The sequence below is a fragment of the Mustela erminea genome, chromosome 1 (genome assembly GCF_009829155.1).
Source record: "Mustela erminea isolate mMusErm1 chromosome 1, mMusErm1.Pri, whole genome shotgun sequence".
NCBI classification, from domain to species: Eukaryota; Metazoa; Chordata; class Mammalia; order Carnivora; family Mustelidae; genus Mustela; species Mustela erminea.
Genome location: NC_045614.1, coordinates 105,646,714 through 105,667,670, shown reverse-complemented (window position 1 = coordinate 105,667,670; position 20,957 = coordinate 105,646,714). Strand labels below are relative to the sequence as shown.

Here is a 20,957-nt window from a genome sequence, read left to right as displayed (position 1 = left end):
CATTGTAAACTTTGTACAGTAAGGAAGAAGCAGTCAAACTCACATGTTATACAGAATGAAACAATTAAGTGAACTAAGTGTGGTGGGTGATTGGAGTGCAAACCTATCTCAAGGGGGTAGCCCCAGTTCAGCTGCAGCTAGTGTTGTATGGGAACTCGGGTACAGTGCTCTCAGTTCAAGAGAGGCTGGAAACACAGGTTTTATATGAAGTCTATTTTTAGTGTTGGCTACTAATTTTTTAAAATTTAAAACACTGTATGTCAGAAAAAAGTGTCAGGACACCCACTCTATCCCACCAGCTACCAGTGTGAGTTTGTATTTGCCGCCTTAAAAAAAAAAACTGTGGTTTCATATGTGTTTTGTGACAAGCTGACTTACTACATCCGTTTGGCTTAAATTCACGTGTTTGTCATGTTACATATTAAAGTATGTAGTATAAATACAGCTTTTTTTCTTTTAAATCTAGGTTGCTTGGGAGACGCTACAAGAAGAATTTTCCCGCTTCATGACAGAACCAAAAGGGAAAGAGCATGATGACATATTTGATAAACTTAAAGAGGCTGTTAAGGAAGAAAGTATTAAACGCCACAAGTGGAATGATTTTGCGGAGGACAGCTTGGTACGTCATTTGATTATTATATTACATATATACATATACTTATTGATATATACTTATATACTTATATATATTATTGATATATACTTATATATATATACTTATATTTATATATTATTATATGTAATTATATATTACTATGTATTATATAATTTGATTATTCTATTATAATGTAATATTATAATTATATTACAATGTCATCCTCACAGTTTTATATAATTTCTCAAATTTATACTTAACAACAACTCAAATTTAGGCTTAACAACTGAAGTTGTTTTTATATGACTATTTCAATTAGGATATGCATTTAAAATAATGAGGAAAAGAAATAGTTTAACTGTCCGTAATCAGCCCTTTAACAATTCTCTGCTATTTGTTTCATGTCAAATTTCGCAATAAAAAGGCTTCTTTAAACTTTCACAAATTGTTGTAGACTAGCCATTACATGAGCCTGAACCACAGATGGCTCAGAGGATAGCTGCTTCTTATTTTTACCCTTGGGGGTAATGAAAGGTATTAGATGCATTGCTTTTCAGCGGATTTGAGTCATAAAATATTAGACTCCTAAAATAATGCTAATTACCACATGTTGAATGCTTAAAAGGTGCCAGAAACTCTATAATATATTTTCTAAGCACTATTTTATTTAGTTCTTAAGTAGTTTTATTATTGTCCTTGGCAAAGCTCAGACTCAAGCCCTGCTCTAATTACAAAGCCTGGCTCTTGACCTTCTCCAAATCCTCCGCCTCCAACAGATCTTTTGTTATGTAAAACGTTCACATCACCATAAACCTTGTTAATAAGCCCCTGCTCTGCTCAGACAGTTCCAAAGAGGTACCTTTGAAAGATAAGATAGAACAGTTTTCTAGAAAAATGCATATTTCACTGGGGGCTGGTTGTAATTACAATTTATTTTTAAGCAAGGGTTTGTCTTTGTGTTTGAAAGCTGTATTCATTCTTGTTAAATGCCTTTGAGACTAGCTTCCTGTGAGTGTCCTTTTTCATTCATTCATTCAAAAATTATAAAATTTAGAAATCAATTTTCTTATAATAACTCACATTTGCTTATAGTTGTCCAGACCTTTTAAGCTTCTCTCCTTTATACTTTTCAGTGATGTTAACAGTGAGACGGGTTGTTTTTCTCTTTTCTGAAGATGAGACATACAGATTATATGACAAAAAGGAGAGTAGGGAAGATCTGAATCATTAACTCTTGAGTTAATGATTGGGTTCTAGGCAGATTTTATGTAGTTACATGTATGATGTATCTCTATCTCACATAGATCATTTAATTTGGTATAGGAAAAAATCTTTTTTTTTTTTTTAAGATTTTATTTATTTATTTGACAGAGATTACAAGTAGACAGAGAAGCAGGCAGAGAGAGAGGAAGGGAAGCAGGCCCCCTGCTGAGCAGAGAGCCTGATGTGGGACTCGATCCCAGGACCTTGAGATCATGACCCGAGCCGAAGGCAGCGGCTCAACCCACTGAGCCACCCAGGCGCCCCGGTATAGGAAAAAATCTTCACTGTTTATTCTTTTGGAAGAAAGCTGACAAAATAGGCAGATAGTAGGACCCTCCTGTATTTGCGTGGGAACTACATACTTTTATGTTTTAGGTGTAGCTGTTATTTTGTATATTTGATAAGCTATCGATTTGAATAAAATTACTAAGATGATAAGGCATAGGGGTGCCTGGGTGGTTCAATGGATTAAGCCTCTGCCTTCGGCTTAGGTCATGATCTCAGGGTCCTGGGGTCATGACCTGAGCTGAAGGCAGAGGCTTAACCCACTGAGCCACCCAGGCACCCCTATACCTTCAGGCTCTCTGCTCTGAGGGGAGCCTGCTTCCCCCTCTCTCTCTGCCTGCTTCTCTGCCTGCTTGTGATCTGTCTCTGTCAAATAAATAAATAAAATGTTTTTTTTTTTAAAGATGGTAAGGCATAAATCAAATTAGCTGTTTCTCTTTCCTTGTCATTTCAGAGGGTTATTCAACACAATGCTTTAGAAGATCGTTCCATATCTGATAAACAGCAGTGGGATGCAGCTATTTATTTTATGGAAGAAGCTCTTCAAGCTCGTCTCAAAGATAGTAAGTAGGGACACAGGTTATTGAATTTTGAGTATTCCAGTGGTGAAGGAGTTAAGTCAACTTGATGAACATTAGTTTAAAAAAAAAAAAAAAAGATTTTCAGGGCGTCTAGGTGGCTCAGTGGGTTAAAGCCTCTGCCTTCAGCTCAGGTCATGATCCCAGGGTCCTGGATAGAGCCCAGGCTCTCTGCTCAGCAGGGAGCCTGCCTCCCCCTCCTCTCTCTGCCTGCCTCTCTGCCTACTTGTAATCTCTGTCTGTCAAATAAATAAATAAAATCTTTAAAAAAAAAAAAAGTTTTTAAAAAATAAAAGAAACCGACATTTCATAGTCTTTGTTGTTAATACTATAAATATTTTTGTGAGATTTTTCAGTCAACTGCTTAGTAACTACTGAAAATACTAAATAAACTGGACATATGTTTATATGTACTCATATTCTTAAACTATAAATTGAAGACTATTTTAGTGTTTGACTCTATGTTTATAGGAGCTTTACAAGCAACTGTACCTTTCATAGATTATAAACACATATAATTAAATTATTTCTTCTATATGTACCATATCAATCATGTAATCTTTTCATTTATTTCAACTGACTTTATATTGAGATAGCAGTTGGAAATAGTTAAGAAAACAAGACTATTATTAGTTAAAATTTATGTATTTGGTAAATGATTAAATTCTTGATGAATTAAAAACGTTTTTTAATTTTTCTAGCTGAAAACGCAATTGAAAACATGATAGGTCCAGATTGGAAAAAGAGGTGGTTGTACTGGAAGAACCGGACCCAAGAACAGGTTAAAACAAACATATCTCTGTGTTATGATATAATTTCATTTATTGTAATTCAGGTATTAAAATACAGGTTTTCCATGCCTCCAGACCAAGCTTAATAATTTCAAATGTTTTACATCAGCCTTTCTAAACTATAATGAATCTTTAGAATAAATAGAAAACTACAAAAGAAAGTTGTTTTGGGGTTTTTTTTTAGGTTTTTGGTTTTTTTTTAAGTCAAGTAGCTGTGTTGTTAAAACGAAGAGAAAATGAACCATGCCCCTTTTGTGGTAGATTACTTTGTTCATTTCAATTCCCTGTTTGAGGTAAAGTGAAAATTAAAATTATGAACAGAAGTAAAAAATGACAAGGATTTCAGAGAATGTAGAGTGAATATGATTAGAATAAAAGCTGTAGTGACTTTTTTTGTTTTTTAAATTTAACCTCATCTGATATCAGTTACCTCTGGATTTTTCTGTTATTTTGCTGTTGTGTTCCCAAAATGGTATAAAAATTCAGATAGGAAGAGGAACTATAGAATTTGTTCATTCAGTAAATACTTAATGAGCACCTCAGAAGAATAAAACAGTAAAGGAAAGTAGAACGACAAATGAATGGAGGGAAGATGTACAGATCATTCAAGTCCCTATCCCCTACCATCTTTTTATTCCTTATCATTAGGGCTTCTTTTCCTATCTAGCAGTGAGTTTTATACCACATCTCATTCTTATGTTCATTCCTTAAACTGAAGAGAGAAAAGAGGGTATAAGAATGAAAATATGAAAGTGAAGGAAGTAATGAATAAGAAAAAGAGGCGGAATCCAATCTTCTTTCTTTCCTTCATTCTTTGAATCCATGTAATTAGAGAAAGGAGGCCAAGATATGGAAATATCAAGAGAAAAAATTTTAAAAATGGAAAATTACCAAATATCATGTCATTCCTATTTTTTTTGTTCTCATCTTAAATACAGAATTAAATTATATAATCAATACCCTACACATACACACACACACACATATATATTTTTTTTTTAGTTTCATCCATTTTTTGTTTCATAAGCTGTCCAATGTGAGTTCCAATTTGTCTTAAAAAAGTGAAGGGACAGTCTTCCTCTTCTTTTTTTCCTGAAAGGATTCTTGTGGAAAAATGAGTCATTAAGAGACTGGAGAGAAGCCAAGGAAGTGGACAGTTAGTGGTTGGATCATGCATGTTTTCAGGGAGCATCAGTTCTCTCTCTTAACACATGGGTTGAGAGGACGAAGTCTGTCCGAAGTTTTAGGAGATCCATCAGAGGTTTCTGATTTTAAGACTAGAAGAAGAATTGATTGAAAAGCACTGTCATGAGGCAGATAAACTTGGAAGAAAAATGGTGTCTGACCATCATGGCTAATGGGCAATTAGGCCTGAAGTCCCCAGAATTATCAGTGATGGCAGCTTGCCTCAGCAACTAGTGGCAAAAGTGCTTTAGTCAGTCACTCTCAGAGAGAAATAATTCTTAGTTGTAACTTATTTTTTCAGGAATTTGAACCCATATGGGATCCCTACAAGAGAAGTAGAAGAATTAGTTTTAGATTAATGCAGGGGGGGCGCCTGGGTGGCTCAGTGGGTTAAGCCGCTGCCTTCGGCTCAGGTCATGATCTCGCATCCCGGGATCGAGTCCCACAGAGCCCGCTTCCTCCTCTCTCTCCCTCTGCCTGCTTCTCTGCCTACTTGTGATCTCTGTCTGTCAAATAAATAAATAAAATCTTTAGATTAATGCAGGGATCTGTCGCCTAGGAGAGGGATGTGGAAAACCTTCAGAGAAGAGCCCCCTCAGGGTTTCAGGGCAGCATGTGTAAGACCCAGACTGACTTTAGAACAGAGGCTGTAACTGGAATTGTAGGGGCAGGGGCATCAGGACTGCCTGGGGAGGTATTTTTATGTGTTATGTTTCATTGTCTGTTTCAGAAGAAATCCCCTCCTGTCAGATTCACTGAACCAAGTTCTCATTCTCCAACCTTTTTATCCATCCTGCTCCCTGTTGAAAGCCACTATTCTAGACCTCATCCCTAGAGGCTACTGTGAGAAACAGATTCTGGAAGAGGTTGAGACTGTACCCATGTCTCACACTGCAAGTTTCAGTGGCTGTGTAACAATTCCTTCTGTCTTTTTGAATGACTGATTTAGCAGGAAAATTTGAGATTGTCCTGTGTTAAAGATGAGAAGTCTATGCTCTGAAAACTATTTTGTTCTTTTATGTTATTACATTTTCATTAGTTACTGGGGAAAAATCCATGCCATTGAAACATTCTCTCCTTGTCGGAGCTGAATTGTAGAGATCATCTTCAGGATGGATGGGAGAGTAGTGTTCTCATGAAGACCCACTGTGGTCAGGGGACGGGTGGACAGACGGAAGTGAAAACAGGACAAGAGTTAGGGAACATTATCTAACTTAGAGATTTCCTTCTTTCTTCAAACCACGAGCAGATGTTTAAGGAAACTGTAAAATTCTCTTCATTAAGTAATAGCTCTTATAAAGTATCATGTGTTAAGAGAATATTAATTAGTAGTTTCATTTATAAGCCAGTTATTTACATTTACATCTTACTCTTCTGTACTTAAATAGGGGCATAGTGCTGTCGGTGGTAGTAGTTTGTTGAGAATAATCGGTGAATATGAAGCTAGTTTCTTTTACTATGCAATTTTGAAAGGATTGAAGAAAAAGAATAACATAATTTGACACTGCATGAGTTTTATTTTCAAGTTTATCACTAGTATGTGTTTTCCTCCTTTGGTCATCAGACTGAACAATTATAGAGAAGGGATTGGAAGTACATTTAAGAATAATAGGCACCTTGGGGTGCCTGACTGGCTCAGTCCATACAGGTGCTACACTAGATCTCACGGTTGTAAGCTCAAGCCCCATGTTGGGTGTAGAGATTACTTAAAAATAAAGTCTTAGGTGTACCTGGGTTCAGTGAGTTAAGCGTCTGCCTTTGGCTCAGGTCATAATCCCAGGGTCCGGGATGGAGCCCCACATCAGACTCCCTGCTTAGCCAGGAGTCTGCTTCTCCCTCTCCCTCTGCCCCTGCCCTGCTTGTGCTCTCTCTCTCCTGCTTTGTCTCTCATGCCTGCTTGTTCTCACGCTCAAATAAATAAATAAAAATCTTTAAATAAATAAAATCTATATAAATAAATAAATAAAAATGAAATCTTAAAAAGGGAGGATAAGCACCTTGCAGAAGCAGTCTAAAGCACAATTTTTAATGAACAGACATTTTTTAAAAATCCCAACTGTGTATTTAATATTTATCAGAAAAGAAACATGTCAGCAGGTGCAAGTCCTTATAGTCCTCTAGTTCTTAGATACGAGGCATTAATAAAACATTATCTCCTCCCGTGTAGTCAGGGTACTTTTTCCTAGACTGATATTCCACGCTAAGGTCAAGAAGTAAGGTACCTGGTACTGTAACTATGACAATAAAACATTTCAGCAAAAGTAAAATATGTAACAGATAAAGGCTTTTTTTTTTTTTTTTTTTTTTTTGCCTCACCCAAGTTCAGCCCGTTGTTCATAAGCCAGAATACTGTGTTCTTTTTTGTTTCTTGTGTAGAGCTTGTGTCCCCTGTTGTGCAATAGCAATATATTTATTAAAATTTTTTATAAGTGTGCCAAAGGATGAACCATCTAAAATACAGTCCTCTTTTAAACAATTTTAAGTTTGTCCACAATGAAACCAAGAATGAATTGGAGAAGATGTTGAAGTGTAATGAGGAGCACCCAGCCTATCTGGCAAGTGATGAGATAACTACGGTCCGAAAGAACCTCGAATCCCGAGGAGTAGAAGTGGACCCAAGCTTGGTAATACCTATTGCTGATTTGCATGCACTTGCTTCCCTAATCTGTGTTTCTTGTGGTGAAATGTGACTACTACTTACGTGTTATTTGGGTATTTAACTGCTTGATTTGACCTTGGTCATGTGTACTTTTGTTGGCTCTAAAATGACTGTAAGAACAGTTGTAAGAACAGTCATTTTGACTGTTACAGAGCAGAGATGTAGTCTTGGTATTGCTTTCTTAAACATAATGCTTTAATTTGTAAGTGAGGAGATTAGATTTGAAAAAGTGACGTACCTGGGCAGGTTCAGCAGGGAGCTCTGGCAGGAGGGGGTGAGGCCCACCCACATCCCTACACCCCGTTCCACTGCTTCAGCTTGCAAAATACAAGTTCTACTTTGATACAGTTCTTTTTTATTTGTATTTTCTTAGTCCGGTGTACCTTAATCAGGTATGAGTAGGTTGAGAAAAAATAGAAGTGTTACAGTCTTATTAAACTGGATAGTGCCTTAGGGTTCTGTCTCATTTTCCTCATTCATAATAAGTAAGAGAATAAAAATAATTACAGTTCAGACTATGTTTTACTTACCTTCGTGATGCTTATTTGGGAAATTTTTAAAAAATAACTCTCTGGGCCTGTGTGCCCCAGTTAGGGTGTAAGGGATTGAAATTTCATTTTAATATTAGCTTAAGTTAAGTGAAACACAATTAGAAAAATAATTCTAAGGAGAAAAATAATCGTACAAGAAATTTCAGAGCCACCCATTAATTCTTTCAGAGATTATCTACTATTTATGTTTCTGTACTTGAGAAATGAGTATACTTAATATATAAATTCCACCAGAGGTCAGAAGAAGAAAAGAAAGCAGATAAAACCCTTTATCTAGCATTATTTATAATTAAAAAATGAAATTAAAACTAATGATTACATGGAACTGTGAGTTGAATATAAATTTAATTTATCCACATTTGGACTTTGTCCACATATTAAGATAGGGACTGACTATATATCTTAATTTCTGTTTCTGAGCAGGAAAATCTCTGTTTTTTTCCAAGAGACATTTTGTTCCGGACACTTTATGAAACTATGAAATAGTTAGCAAAGTATAATGACAAGAATAGTAGATGGGCTAGATGTCAGAGGTGTGAATTCTAGCACAGTTTCATCCCATTCATTAGTAATAGTACCTTTAGTAACTAATATAATCTCTTTGAACTTCAACTTTCCTCATCTGCGGTATAATGTTGGTGATACTTGTTTTGCCTACTTAACATTATTACTGTCATGCTCAGAAAAGACAATGATATCAGAGAACCTTGAACACTACATAGTAATGACGTTAGCAGGGGTCATTTTGCTGTGGTAACAATGAAATGAAGTAATCAAAAAGGAAATACTGTTACATTGATGGACATGGTCTGAGATTGGCTTCCTAGTCCTAACTGTCCTTAGATTAGGCTCACCACCCCTTTTCCTGGGGGTTCCTTACCACTAACTAGGGGAGATGATAATCTCAACCCTATCTACTCTACAGGATGATTATATGAATATAATAACAATGCTTGTTAAAAAACACTGCATATTTGGAAGTACATAAACTGGTAAGGGGTCAGAGTAGTGGTAAATCTAATCTTTGTCTTAAAATATTTTTAATGGATAAAAATGTTGGTTAGAATAATAATATTACCATTAGTTTTAATTTTTTTTTTTGTAAGTAAACCTTTGGATGACTTTTCAGAATGTGTTTGGTTAATCTGCAGATTGTACAATAACTCTGTTTTTTTGTTTTCTTTTTTCATTTTAGATTAAGGATACTTGGCACCAAGTTTATAGAAGACACTTCTTAAAAACAGCTCTAAACCATTGTAACCTTTGTCGAAGAGGCTTTTACTACTACCAAAGGCATTTTGTAGATTCTGAGGTACGGTGTCCAAAAACAAGGGGAAATGCTTTTAGTGATCATTATTTAGATGCTTAAAAGTGAACTATAGCTTTTGCATTAGTTTTAAATCCTTTGATGTACTGGGGAAAGTAAGTGTGATTTATGAAGAATAACCTAACTCCTGTCTTTTCTAAGGTATTTCCAGTTTATATTTTACACACTATAAAATTTTGTATGCAGATAATGGGCTCCAAACCACTTTTTAAATTTTTTTTTTAAGAATTAACTTCTTGGGGCAGCTGGGTGGCTCAGTTAAGTGTCTGCCTTCAGCTCAGGTCATGATCTCAAGAGTTCAGTGATCAAGCCCCACTTTGGGCTCTCTGCTCAGCAGGCAGTCTGCTTCTGCCTCTCTGTCTGCCATTCCCCCTGCTTGTGCACTCGCTCTCTCTCTCTCTCTCTAATAAACCAATAAACAAAATTTTAAAAATTTTTTTGATGTTAGAAAATAATGCATTTTTATGTTTTATGTTAGGAAATAATGCATTCTTCTTCTGGAAATGCAATAAACAAATGTAAAAAAAATTCTTCTTGTGGAAAATCAATGAACAAATGTAAAAAAAATTGCAAAAGGAAATAGTCACCTATTTAAATATTCCCTATTAAGGAATAAGTCACTTATAATTTCCTGTCCTAGAAGTAATTTTAGTTAACATATTTATACATATATGTTCAATTCTTTCTATACTTAGTTGTGTGTGCATGTGTATGACATAGCAATCCCTTTGGATTGTGGAAATAAGACTGCAAAAACAATTTTTATTGTGCTTTTTCCTGTATTATATTGTAATTCTTCATATCATTAAAATCTCTTAATTATTTAAAAGGAGGGTATAAAGTTGTACTTTGTTTTATACCACGTTTCATAGAGTAACCCCTAGGTGGCAGCAGACGAATATATTTTGAGCATTTTCTTACAAGCAGAAATGCTTTTTAAATTACCCTTCTGAAAGGGCTCTCTTAATCAGTAACCTTATTTGAGACCCCTAAAATAAGAGCTTTTGCGTTTTCTACAGCTTAAAGTAAATTTGTATTTAAATATATCTATGTAAAAAGTGGAAAGTTGTTTGCATAATTGTTGAGGAGGCCTCTCTACAGAATAAGCTTCTTTCAAAACATATCATTAATTTATCTTTATATACAGCTGCATTTCAAAACTGGCTTGAGTGCAGAAAAGAGGTTAACCTAAGGGTATATTTAAGCTAACATGGATGTTAGCTGAAACTAAATAAAAATTAAGGGTAAATGCTACGAATTTCTACTTGTATATAATGTCATGAAATTCTCTACTTCCCAAATTTATTTGCTTTGTCATTGGAATCAAAACAAACCTCTGCTTGGGGTGGGGGGGTGTGGGTTGACACCAATTCATGCAAATGTTCTTGGATCTGTACAAAAAAGATTCAATGGCTTATATCTACAATAGGAATATATGTATTAGGTAAATATGAGGGGTTTTTTTTATTTAAGTTTAGGGTATAGGTACAACTTCAGTAGCCATATGTATTTATGATTGTGGTTTTCAATTTTAAATTTGCATCCAGTAATCTTAATTACCTAAATTTCAGCTGGAATGCAATGATGTCGTCCTCTTTTGGCGAATACAGCGCATGCTTGCTATCACTGCAAATACTTTGAGGCAGCAACTTACAAATACTGAAGGTAAGCCACAGAGGGACTGCTTGGTAATTCTAATATCAAAAAAATAGTAAAAAATCCTTTTTAATGGAAGGATATCAAAATACTTCTTTAAAAAATAGATTCATTAGGGGCACCTGGGTGTCTGAGTTGGTTAAGTCCCTGACTCTTGGTTTTGGCTCAGGTCATGATCTCAGGGTCATGAAATTGAGTCTGCTTGAAATTCTCTCTCTCCCTCTTCCTCTGACCCTCCCCACCCCACATGCACACTTTCTCTCTCTCAAATAAGTTAAAAATAAATTTTAAAGTAAAAATAGATTTGTTAGAAAAATTGAGAACTATAATCTGCCCTTAAAATATTAATGAAAATAAATCATAATTGGAAAAGATAGAAGTTAAAACATACCAGGAGTCTTCCTTCATACATAAAAACTGTTAGAAAGGGACTCCTAAGCATCACTTAAGTTTTTGGGAGAAATTCTCACTTCTTTAAAGTGTTAGGACTTGAGAATATGACTTCCTCTGAGAATATGTATTAGATTCCTGTTGGTGGATAAGTGTACTATGTAATAGGTACAGATTCTGCCTATAACTGTGAAAAGTCTGAACTCAATAGATCTAACATGATGAGAAAAATTGGAACTTACTCTCCAAATATTGCTAATTTATCATCCCCGTGCATTCATAAAAATGATGCCCTTCAAGTTTGTTTGTTTACTTTAAACAGTCAGGCGATTAGAGAAAAATGTGAAAGAGGTATTAGAAGATTTTGCTGAAGATAGCGAGAAGAAGGTAAAACTGCTCACTGGCAAACGAGTTCAGCTGGCTGAAGACCTCAGTAAGTAGTTCTTCCTGCCTTCCACTTACTACCTTTTCTCCTTCCACGTTTCCATTATTCGATCATCCATTTAATCGCAAACTGTAGAAAAGTACATACAAGAACTTTTTTTCTATGAACTATTTGAGAAAAAATTGCTGACCTGTATCCCCATCACTTTCAAGTACGTTAATGTATGTTTCTTAGAAACAAGATTTTCTTCTAGCAACCATCAGAATCAGGATATTGACACTGATACATCACTACATCTAATTTTCAGACCCTCTTCAAGTATCATGTGTCATCCTGGTATTGTCCTTCCATGTAGCAGGATGTTCCATGCTCAACCTGTACTTTCCTTGATCCAGCTTCTTTTTTTTTTTTTTTGAGAATGGTATTTAGAAATCAAGAGTTGGAAACTAAATACGCTGATTATGATTGGAATATCACTATTCCCAGACCCTCTCAATGGAAAGAGCTGTGGAACAGATTTTGCATGCATTCGTGTGTGTGCTTGTACACGCGCACGCACGCGTATGTATATGCACACGTGTACATGTATAGATACGCTTATGTATAGATAGATTACATGTATAGATACATATTTACATCTGTATTCCCAGTCATAGGTATATGTATTGAAAAATCCTAAGTTTACATTTTAATTCAGTAATACAGAGTTCATCCTAGTTTTCTCCTTTTTTCTGACAAGGAGAAATTTGGCTCCAAGTCTCCTTAATATATTTACTTCCTTTGATCAGTCTTCCTATATATAACCAAACTTGTCACTGTTCCCTTCATTGCACAGGCATCCTTTTCACCCAGTTCAGGCTTTAACCACCCGACTCCAGGCCACACCACAGTAACTTGCCCTGTGTTGACACTCTTTTCACTGAGCTCATGCTCTGGCATTGTGTACCAGGTGTATCCCCCTTCATCCTTCCCACCTCTTCCCCAGCAGCAGGACATCCTCCTCCCCCAAAGCCAGGCCATGCTTTTTTGGAGGACACCCTCTTCATCCTACATGTGCTCCTGTACTGTGCACCACACCGGACTGCCCTCCTGCAGAGATAGTCCCCTCACTACTAGGTCAAGCCACCAGCACTCCCACATGAACACCCTCTTCTGCCAGATTGGGCTTTAACAACTATGCTAGACCCACAAGGCTTTCCCTTCCATCACCACTTCCCCACCCCCAACCTGGCTTGGCCTTCTTGATCACCTTGTCTCTTTGTTTGGGGGGAATATTTGGTTGTCTCTGAACGCTAGTCAGTTCCTAGCTTTAAGGATTGCATATTAAGGGGTGCCTGGGTGGCTTAGTGGGTTAAAGCCTCTGCCTTCGGCTCAGGTCATGATCCTGGGGTCCTGGGATCGAGCCCCGCGTCCGGCTCTCTGCTCAGCGGGGAGCCTGCTTCCCTTCCTCTCTCTCTGCCTGTCTCTGCCTCTGATCTCAGTCTGTCAAATAAATAAATAAAAATATTTTAAAAAAAAAAAAAAAGGATTGCATATTAAGATTTATTTAGATCCTCGAGAAACTGAGGCAATCCGTGAAAGAGTAATATTAAATAAAAATAAAAATACTGAGGTTGGTGCTTCCATTTGAGCTTACCTTGGTACAACTTTCCCTCATTAATTTTATGAAACTAAGTATTTTTCCTTAAATTTAGTCTTAGGAGTTTTCTGATATCTAAGAGAAAGCAGATACTAAATAGAAAGAAGTTCTTCACATTTGAAAACCATTTCTAATCTGAACTTAGGTCACTACAATATGCTCCCTAAAATAACCAAGAGAAACCAGCAGTTTTCCTGTTTAACACCCAGTGCCTCAGCAGCACGCTTTTCCACCGCCGTTGCCTCCTCAGCTCGTCATTTGTTCTCTCTTCTATCCTTTTTCTTCCCTTAAATAATTTTTTTTAAACGTATTTCATTTTAGCCTTTATTTTCATTTTCTGCTGCTTTTTTTTAAGTGTCTTTCTGTCACTTTATCGAATAATTAAGATTGTGCTAACTTGTAGATCTGTGTTTGTGAACTGCCTTTCACTAGCTGTGTTACCTTAAGCAGGGTATCTCTCAGAGCCCTAGCCCCTTTGTTTATAAAAATGATTCCAGTAGTTACTATATTGCTTGGAGGGGCTTTGGGAGAATTACTTCAAAAACCACTTGCAAGTCCCTTCTTCACAGTTTTATGATTCGTTAGTGCTGTTACAGGAAGAGGTGTGTCAGTGTTCCAATGTGTGCAAATAATTTCTTTCGTATCCTTCAGGACATGGTTATCAGACAGCAAGATACTTCTTTGTATTTCACCAGCATATATAATTTTAAGTAATTAAAAATAATGTGTCTTTTCTCATATTTTGTAGGAGAGCTTTATATAATAACCCCATTACTTTCCAGGCCCAATTTGATTATTTCAAGAAAGTGAATTGCTAACACAGATTTGTACCCTGTCAAGCGAAGTCTTAATGTTATCCTGCTCGTCTTCCTGAGAAAATACTTTATGACTCCCTTGAAATGATTTACTGTTTTTGTACATATAAAATTATGGTCGTGTTAATGTACCAAATAACGTCCTTGCAAGTGTTTCACCAGTGACTCAGATTCATCATTCACCCTGAAGGAGCAGATGAGCCATGACGTTATCTGTTAGTTGGAAAAGACTCTTGGGAGTACCTTTTCCACACTTTTTTATCTTTAGCGTAACACTTGGGAATATGGTCATGGATCCTTTTAGCCAGAAAACTTTTAAAGTTTTAACAGTAACTACTGTATTACTTGGATCAGAGTTTTTCATATATAGCGTATTCAGTTAGAATATCGTATGTTGATGGAATTTAGAGAAGGGAAAATTGTCAAACAAGCTTTTACTACAATTTCAAAATAGTACAGGGGTAGAGTGTTGTGGAGTTTGGGAAAGTTTGGTGCATCATATTTTTTGCTAGTCTTACTAAACTTGCTCGATTTTAAATGCTTTCACCACTTCCTTTCCTTTGGAGATTCACCAACTGATTGTCCTGAGTTAGGAGGGTCAAAGAAATTAAAAAGAGCCTACCCCTTCTAGTGTCAAGAACAGAAGTCATACATAGGAAACAGGACTCTTTGGAGAGGTGGTGGATTCCATAGCTGGAACAAGAAAAGATTAGGATGAACCCGGAGCATCCGAAGATGACAGAAGAAGGAAGTGGTTGAAGGATGATGGGGACATGTCAGCAAGGTGCAAAAGCCAGCTTCAGAAGGCTCCCGCTAGCCAAACTAGGACAATTGAGGTAGCAAAAGAAATAATGACAAATACTAACTGTAACCCACTGAATAAAATAGGATTCCATAAGTTGATAATTATATAAATGAATAAAATGGATTATATAGATAAATGAACAAAATTAGTGATGAGGAATGGGGTGGTTGTATAATCACACAAAATAGCTCCTCACAAAATAATTGAAAAAGGAAAAGGAGTAACTTTACAATGGAGAAACCTGGCAATGACCACTTTAATCAAGTTGTCAAAGTTAATATTAATATTATCAGTACTGGCCAAATTAGAACTGTGTGCCACCTTGTGGAATGCAGTAAAAAAAAATGCCAAACATTACTTCTTGGATATTTTTACCAAAGGATGTGTAACTTAAATCCAATCATGAAGATTCATTAGAGAAATCCAAATTGAGGCACAGTTTATAGAATAACTGGCCTATAATCTTCAAATGTATCAAGATCATGAGAAACAAAATAGTGAGGAAGTACTTCAGGTTGAAAGAGACTAAAGAATGAAAACAAAATGCAGTGCTCGCTTCAGCAGCACATATACTGAAAACAAAATGCAGTGTGTAATCCCGAACCTAATTTTGTTGCTCTACAGGATGTTATTGGGATGTTGTTAGATGTTATTGGGACAGTTGGTAAAACTTGAATGGGGTGTTACATGGTAATGATACATCAGTGTAAATTTTTTAAATTTTGATTGTAAAATTGGGATTATTGGGGCGCCTGGGTGGCTCAGTGGGTTAAAGCCTCTGCCTTCGGTTCAGGTCATGATCCCAGGGTTCTGGGATCGAGCCCCACATCAGGCTCTCTGCTCAGCGGGGAGCTTGTTTCCCCCTTTCTCTCTGCCTACTTACTTATGATCTCTGTCAAAAATTAAATAAAATCTTGTTTTAAAAAATAAATAAATAAATAAAATGAAATTGGGATTATTTAGGAAGATAATCTGCATTTGTAGCAAATACACAATACAATATTTGGGCTTTATGGGATGTAGTGACAGTAAATTATTCAGGAAAAATATTCTTTTTAGTGTTCTTCTAACTTTTCTCCATATCTGAAATAATTTTTACATAAAAAAGGGTATGAAATGGTTTAATTTTATTTTTATAACTGGATTTGTTTGTATAAATGGATCATGGTCAGATGAAAATAATTTAGAGAAAATGACAGTTTTAAAAATATGAACTCTGAATGTGTTGAAAGGCTTAGTTACCTCCTAGACATTTTTTTTTTCTTTTTTACATAGGCTCCACGTCCAGCGTGGGGCTTGAACTCATGACCCTGAGACCAAAAGTCACATGTTCTACCAACTGAGCCAGCCAGGTACCCTACCTCCTGCATAGCTCATCTTTCCACCGTAATTCCTTATTTACAATATCTACTTCCACCTACAACTATTTAGTGTTGAAATACGCCCACTATGACCTTGATGAAATTCTTTTGACTTTGTAGCAAATTTTATTTCAAAGGATTTTTTGTGGATATTTAAATACAGTGTCAACTTAGATAAAATCCATTTGGATTCCTAGTAAAATTTGTAGTAATGTTTTCAATATATTTATTGAAACAGACTGTATTTTTAATGTTTTCTTTAAAGAGGGGAAGATTGGTATAGTTTTTTCATAAAATACTGTTTTATGATTTATAAAATCTATTTTATAATTGTCATCATATAAAACAATACTAACAACTCATAGATAATGTTAACATCTCATAGACATTTTGGAATTTGTTCTACCCCACGCTGGAAATGGAGTATTTGGGCACTGGTAACAATTGCTGTAATGTTGCTAAAGTGAGTTTCAGCAAAACAGCATGGAATTCTTTTATTATTTGTTATATGAATGTTGTATCAGTTGTTAACCAAGGTTATTGTGAGTTTTGGACCTTTATATCAAATTGCCTGGGATTTAGAGCTTAGGTTTCTTTCTAAATTCTTGTTCAGTAAATCCCGAATTTTCATTCTGTACGCAATCTAAGAATCATTGATACCAGGGAGTTAAGGGGGCATTACAAATCATTTAGATCCAAGATCTGTAGTCTTTCCCTTTTATTTTAAAATACATATCATTTTTATATCAGAACTTGAAACTGTTTATGATGAGTTAATTTTTGAATACTTTTCCTTTGCCAGATGTTAGTTAGATGTTAGATGTTAGTTGTGTGCCTTATATGCATTCTCATAGGTTCAGTCGTTTTGTTTTGTTTTGTTTTGTTAATTTTATAGATAAAGAAATGGAAGCCTAGGAACACATAGATAGTAGGTGGTAAAGCCAAGATTTGAGTCCCTGTCTTCAACTACTGTGCTGAATTAACTTGAGAACAAAACTCAAGCCTTTGAAAAATATAATTACACAAAACGTGGTCCTTTTCATTTGGAAGCTTATAGTTAACAGTGTCCTTTATGGAGTGCATCAGAAAAACATACATATTAGTGATTTAATATTTAAACTTTCAAATGATATGAAAACTTTGATAGAATTAGAACATCTAGATAAGGGAACACTAAAGTGTAAACCAAGACATTGACCAGGTTAAAGAAATTAATTTATGACTTGTAAACATGCTTCAAATTAATATCTATCAAATTCCACCAGAGTTAAGTAGTATGTACATTGCCCAAAATTCAGACACAGCTTTTCAAGATCCAGTTGTAACAGATAGAGCATGTTTACTTGAGCGTAAACATTGTTACTCCAAGATGAGGGGTTTTTTGTTTTTGTTTTTGTTTTTGGCCTGGGAGTGTTGAAATCTGTGTAACAGGCTTCAGTGTATTGCTTCCTGCTTCTTGTACTTTATACAAATTAAAGGTGTGCTTCAGTAAAAATGGAGTAACTTCGTATTTCCATCTCATTTACTAAGTGAAATGTGAAACAATGATAAACTCCTTTACTTGGGCTGCCATTGCTTTATACTTTATTTTATTTAATGATACAGTTTGATGTCCCTAATGTTTAAAATAGTACAGCTAATAGAGCCTAGCAGATTAGAATTTTCCAATATCCGCAGCTTTTTTCCTCCTGCAGTTAATTTGCTCTGCTGACTCCCTACGCGAGGTGGCAACAGCTGGCCTTTCACTGGAGCCCGGGGATTAGGGAGCAGGAATCACAGCAGCGTGCTCGGCCTCTTGCCTCTGTTGACTGTTCTTTATTGTTTGATGCCTGGGCATCTCCCAGACAGCCAGCAATTGTTTCTTAAAACTTAAAGTTTGTTTCTCTTGGGAGTATACAATGCTGGTGGGGCTTGTCTTTGTGTCTCTTCACTTTCCCAGTCTCCTCTTATAATCCATCCTGTGCTTTCTCTTGATAATTAAAAAGGAGCAAAGTTACCAGCTTTGTATCTTAGTGTGCATGAGATTCAGTTTTGGCTCTAAAAACTTAGATGGAAATTTTATTTTTCTCTGAGCTACCAGATATTCATTAGCAAATTATTTTTGGAGTGAAAATTTTGTTCATTATTAGCATACTAGCGTATTTTTGAAATTGTGTTGATAAAAAGGGCATGACAGCAGAGTGAACCAGTACTGCCATTTTAAAAGCTAAAATTGAAAGAGAAATGCACCATAGCTGCTTAAATTTTAAAAAGATCCTTTACTGGTACAGCATAGGCAATCAAGTCGATGGTATTATAATGGCACTGTATGGTGACAGATGGGAGCTGCATTTGTGGTGCACATAGAATACCAGACTTGTCTCACATCACTGAGTTGTACACCTGAAACTAATGTAACATTGCATGTCAGTTATACTTCAACTAAAAAATTTTTAAACTTTTTTTATTAGATCTAAAACATAATTCTAAGGGTGCCTGGGTGGCTCAGTCTGATAAGCAGCTGACTTATTTCGGCTCAGGTCATGATCTCAAGGTCTTGGGACCAAGCCCTAGAAGTTGGGCTCTGAACTCTGCAGGGAGTCCGCTCCAGGAGGATTCTCTCTCCCTCTTCCTCTGCCCCTCCCCCCATGCATGTATGCGCTCACTTGAGCTCTCTCTCTCTAAAATAAATCTTTATTGGGGCGCCTGGGTGGCTCAGTGGGTTAAAGCCTCTGCCTTCCCCTCAGGTCATGATCCCAGGGTCCTGGGATTGAGTCCCACATTGAACTCTCTTCTCCACAGGGAGCCTGCTTCTCCCTCTCTCTCTGCCTGCCTCTCTGCCTACTTGTGATCTCTGTCAAATAAATAAATAAAATCTTTAAATAAAATAAATCTTTTTTTTAAAAGACCACTGACATGAAAGAAAGAAAGCATAATTCTAAGTGTGTAAGGTAGTTAAGAAATACATCTTTGTGCTATGTTAAAACTTGAGTAAAAGATAGTCAGAACATATCTAGATGGAACCCTCAGCCAGAACAATACTGTTGTTCTTGATCTAGAAAGGAAGACTACTCGGATTTAATTTCTGTTGATTATTCCACGTTCCTAAACTTCTTCCACACCTGCCATATCCTCGAAGGCCATTATGGATGAAAATAGTGACTATGAAGTAGTGTGAGACTGAAAATTATCCTAAAAAATGATTATTATACTCAGAATCTGGAACTTAAAATTATGGAAAAGAGAACTCCTATTTAAAACTATTTGTCTAGCGGTAGGGCTCTGGCATGCAAATTTTAACAAGTCTCCATAGAGGATTTTTGCTGGGCACCACCACTACTAATCCTCCTGCCCCCAAGTCCATACTCTAGAAAATTCTAACTATTCACAGCATTAAAATTGTCTTTTTATTAACTGGGATAAAATTGATACTTATCTTCTTTTAGTAGAACCTTAGAAACCATGTGACTATTGAAAATTGGTAAGTTATTTGAACTCTGCCTGTAGTAGCATATTCATTTTGTGTCTGTTGATGTAACCAAAGAAAATAATTTTTTTTTTAAGATTGATTTATTTATTTGACAGAGAGAAAGAGATCACAAATAGGCAGAGAGGCAGGCAGAGAGAGTGGGTGGGGAGGCAGGCTCCCTGATGAGCAGAGAGCAGATTCGGGGCTGGATCCCAGGACCCTGAGATCATGACCAGAGCCAAAGGGAGAAAGGGAGAGGCTTAACCCACTAAGCCACCCAGATGCCCCAGAAAATGAATTTTAAAGGGATTTGAAAAGGGAACAGGTAGCATTGAATTGTAGAATTCTAGGTAAGTAGGCCTAGAAAGGCCTACTTTTTTTTTTCAAGGCACAATCATAGAGAATAGAGTAAGGTGCCCTGGAGAGAAAACATGAAGTATAAGGACCATAACCCGTTCAGTTTTACTTGTATCTGAATACTGTTACTTCATTTCTTTGGCCACTAATTGTAAGACCTCAGTACAGGTTTCTGATCTTTCCTGGCATTTAGCACATTTCTAAGCAGTCTTTTCCCTTTGTCTGTTTTTTATGTCTCTTCCTTCTTGCAGTCTGCCTTCTTGCAGACTATTACCACTTGCTCAACCAGGATTTTTCCTCCTCCCTACTTATTTGCCTTCCTCCAGTGATTGAAAACCTTACTGAGTTACTGCCAGTATTGTTTAATTGAGCAGAAGGCAGACTTCCCACTGTAGACAACAGTAGATCAACTGAAATAACCAGTTTAAAAAATAAAATTTGGTAGGGGTGCAGGGGGAGGCACCTGCATGACTCTTGTCAGTTAAGTGCCTGGCTTCTGCTCAGGTATGATCCCAGGACCCTGGGTTTCCTGGATCCTGGGTTTCCACTGGAGTTCCACATCCAGCTGCCTGCTCAGCAGGGAGCCTGCTTGTGAGGCACGCTCGCTCACTCTTTCAAATAAATAAATCTTTAAAAAATTTTTTCTTACCTGTTTTGATCTGTTCTGCTAAAGGGATTTGGTTCTTTCATAAATGCACCATATCTTGTATGATATATATTGTAAGCGTTCAGTGACTATTTAATCATGACCTTTTAATACAGATTCTTTATTAGCCTCCTCTTGGTCCTGGCTTAAAAAAGAGGAAGGAAGCTAACTCTTATCCTAAGGAATCTTTCTAACACTCTGTCCTGCCAGAAAGCTACCAT

At 36.3% G+C, this 20,957-nt stretch overlaps 1 protein-coding gene across 5 annotated transcripts in view; it reads left to right on the top strand.

Annotated features, from left to right (window-relative positions):
* The window catches only part of OPA1 (OPA1 mitochondrial dynamin like GTPase), a 90,201-nt gene that overhangs the window by 51,260 nt on the left and 17,984 nt on the right, over positions 1 to 20,957 (top strand). For 4 of the 5 annotated variants that reach the window (XM_032337665.1, XM_032337647.1, XM_032337655.1 and 1 more), the window contains 7 exons: positions 467 to 619; positions 2,598 to 2,706; positions 3,423 to 3,502; positions 7,181 to 7,321; positions 9,103 to 9,219; positions 10,806 to 10,899; positions 11,603 to 11,713. In XM_032337665.1, the coding sequence (XP_032193556.1) occupies positions 467 to 619; positions 2,598 to 2,706; positions 3,423 to 3,502; positions 7,181 to 7,321; positions 9,103 to 9,219; positions 10,806 to 10,899; positions 11,603 to 11,713 (805 nt within the window). Of the gene's footprint in view, positions 1 to 466; positions 620 to 2,597; positions 2,707 to 3,422; positions 3,503 to 7,180; positions 7,322 to 9,102; positions 9,220 to 10,805; positions 10,900 to 11,602; positions 11,718 to 20,957 lie in introns of all 5 variants that reach the window. The other variant, XM_032337637.1, reaches the window with a different exon arrangement.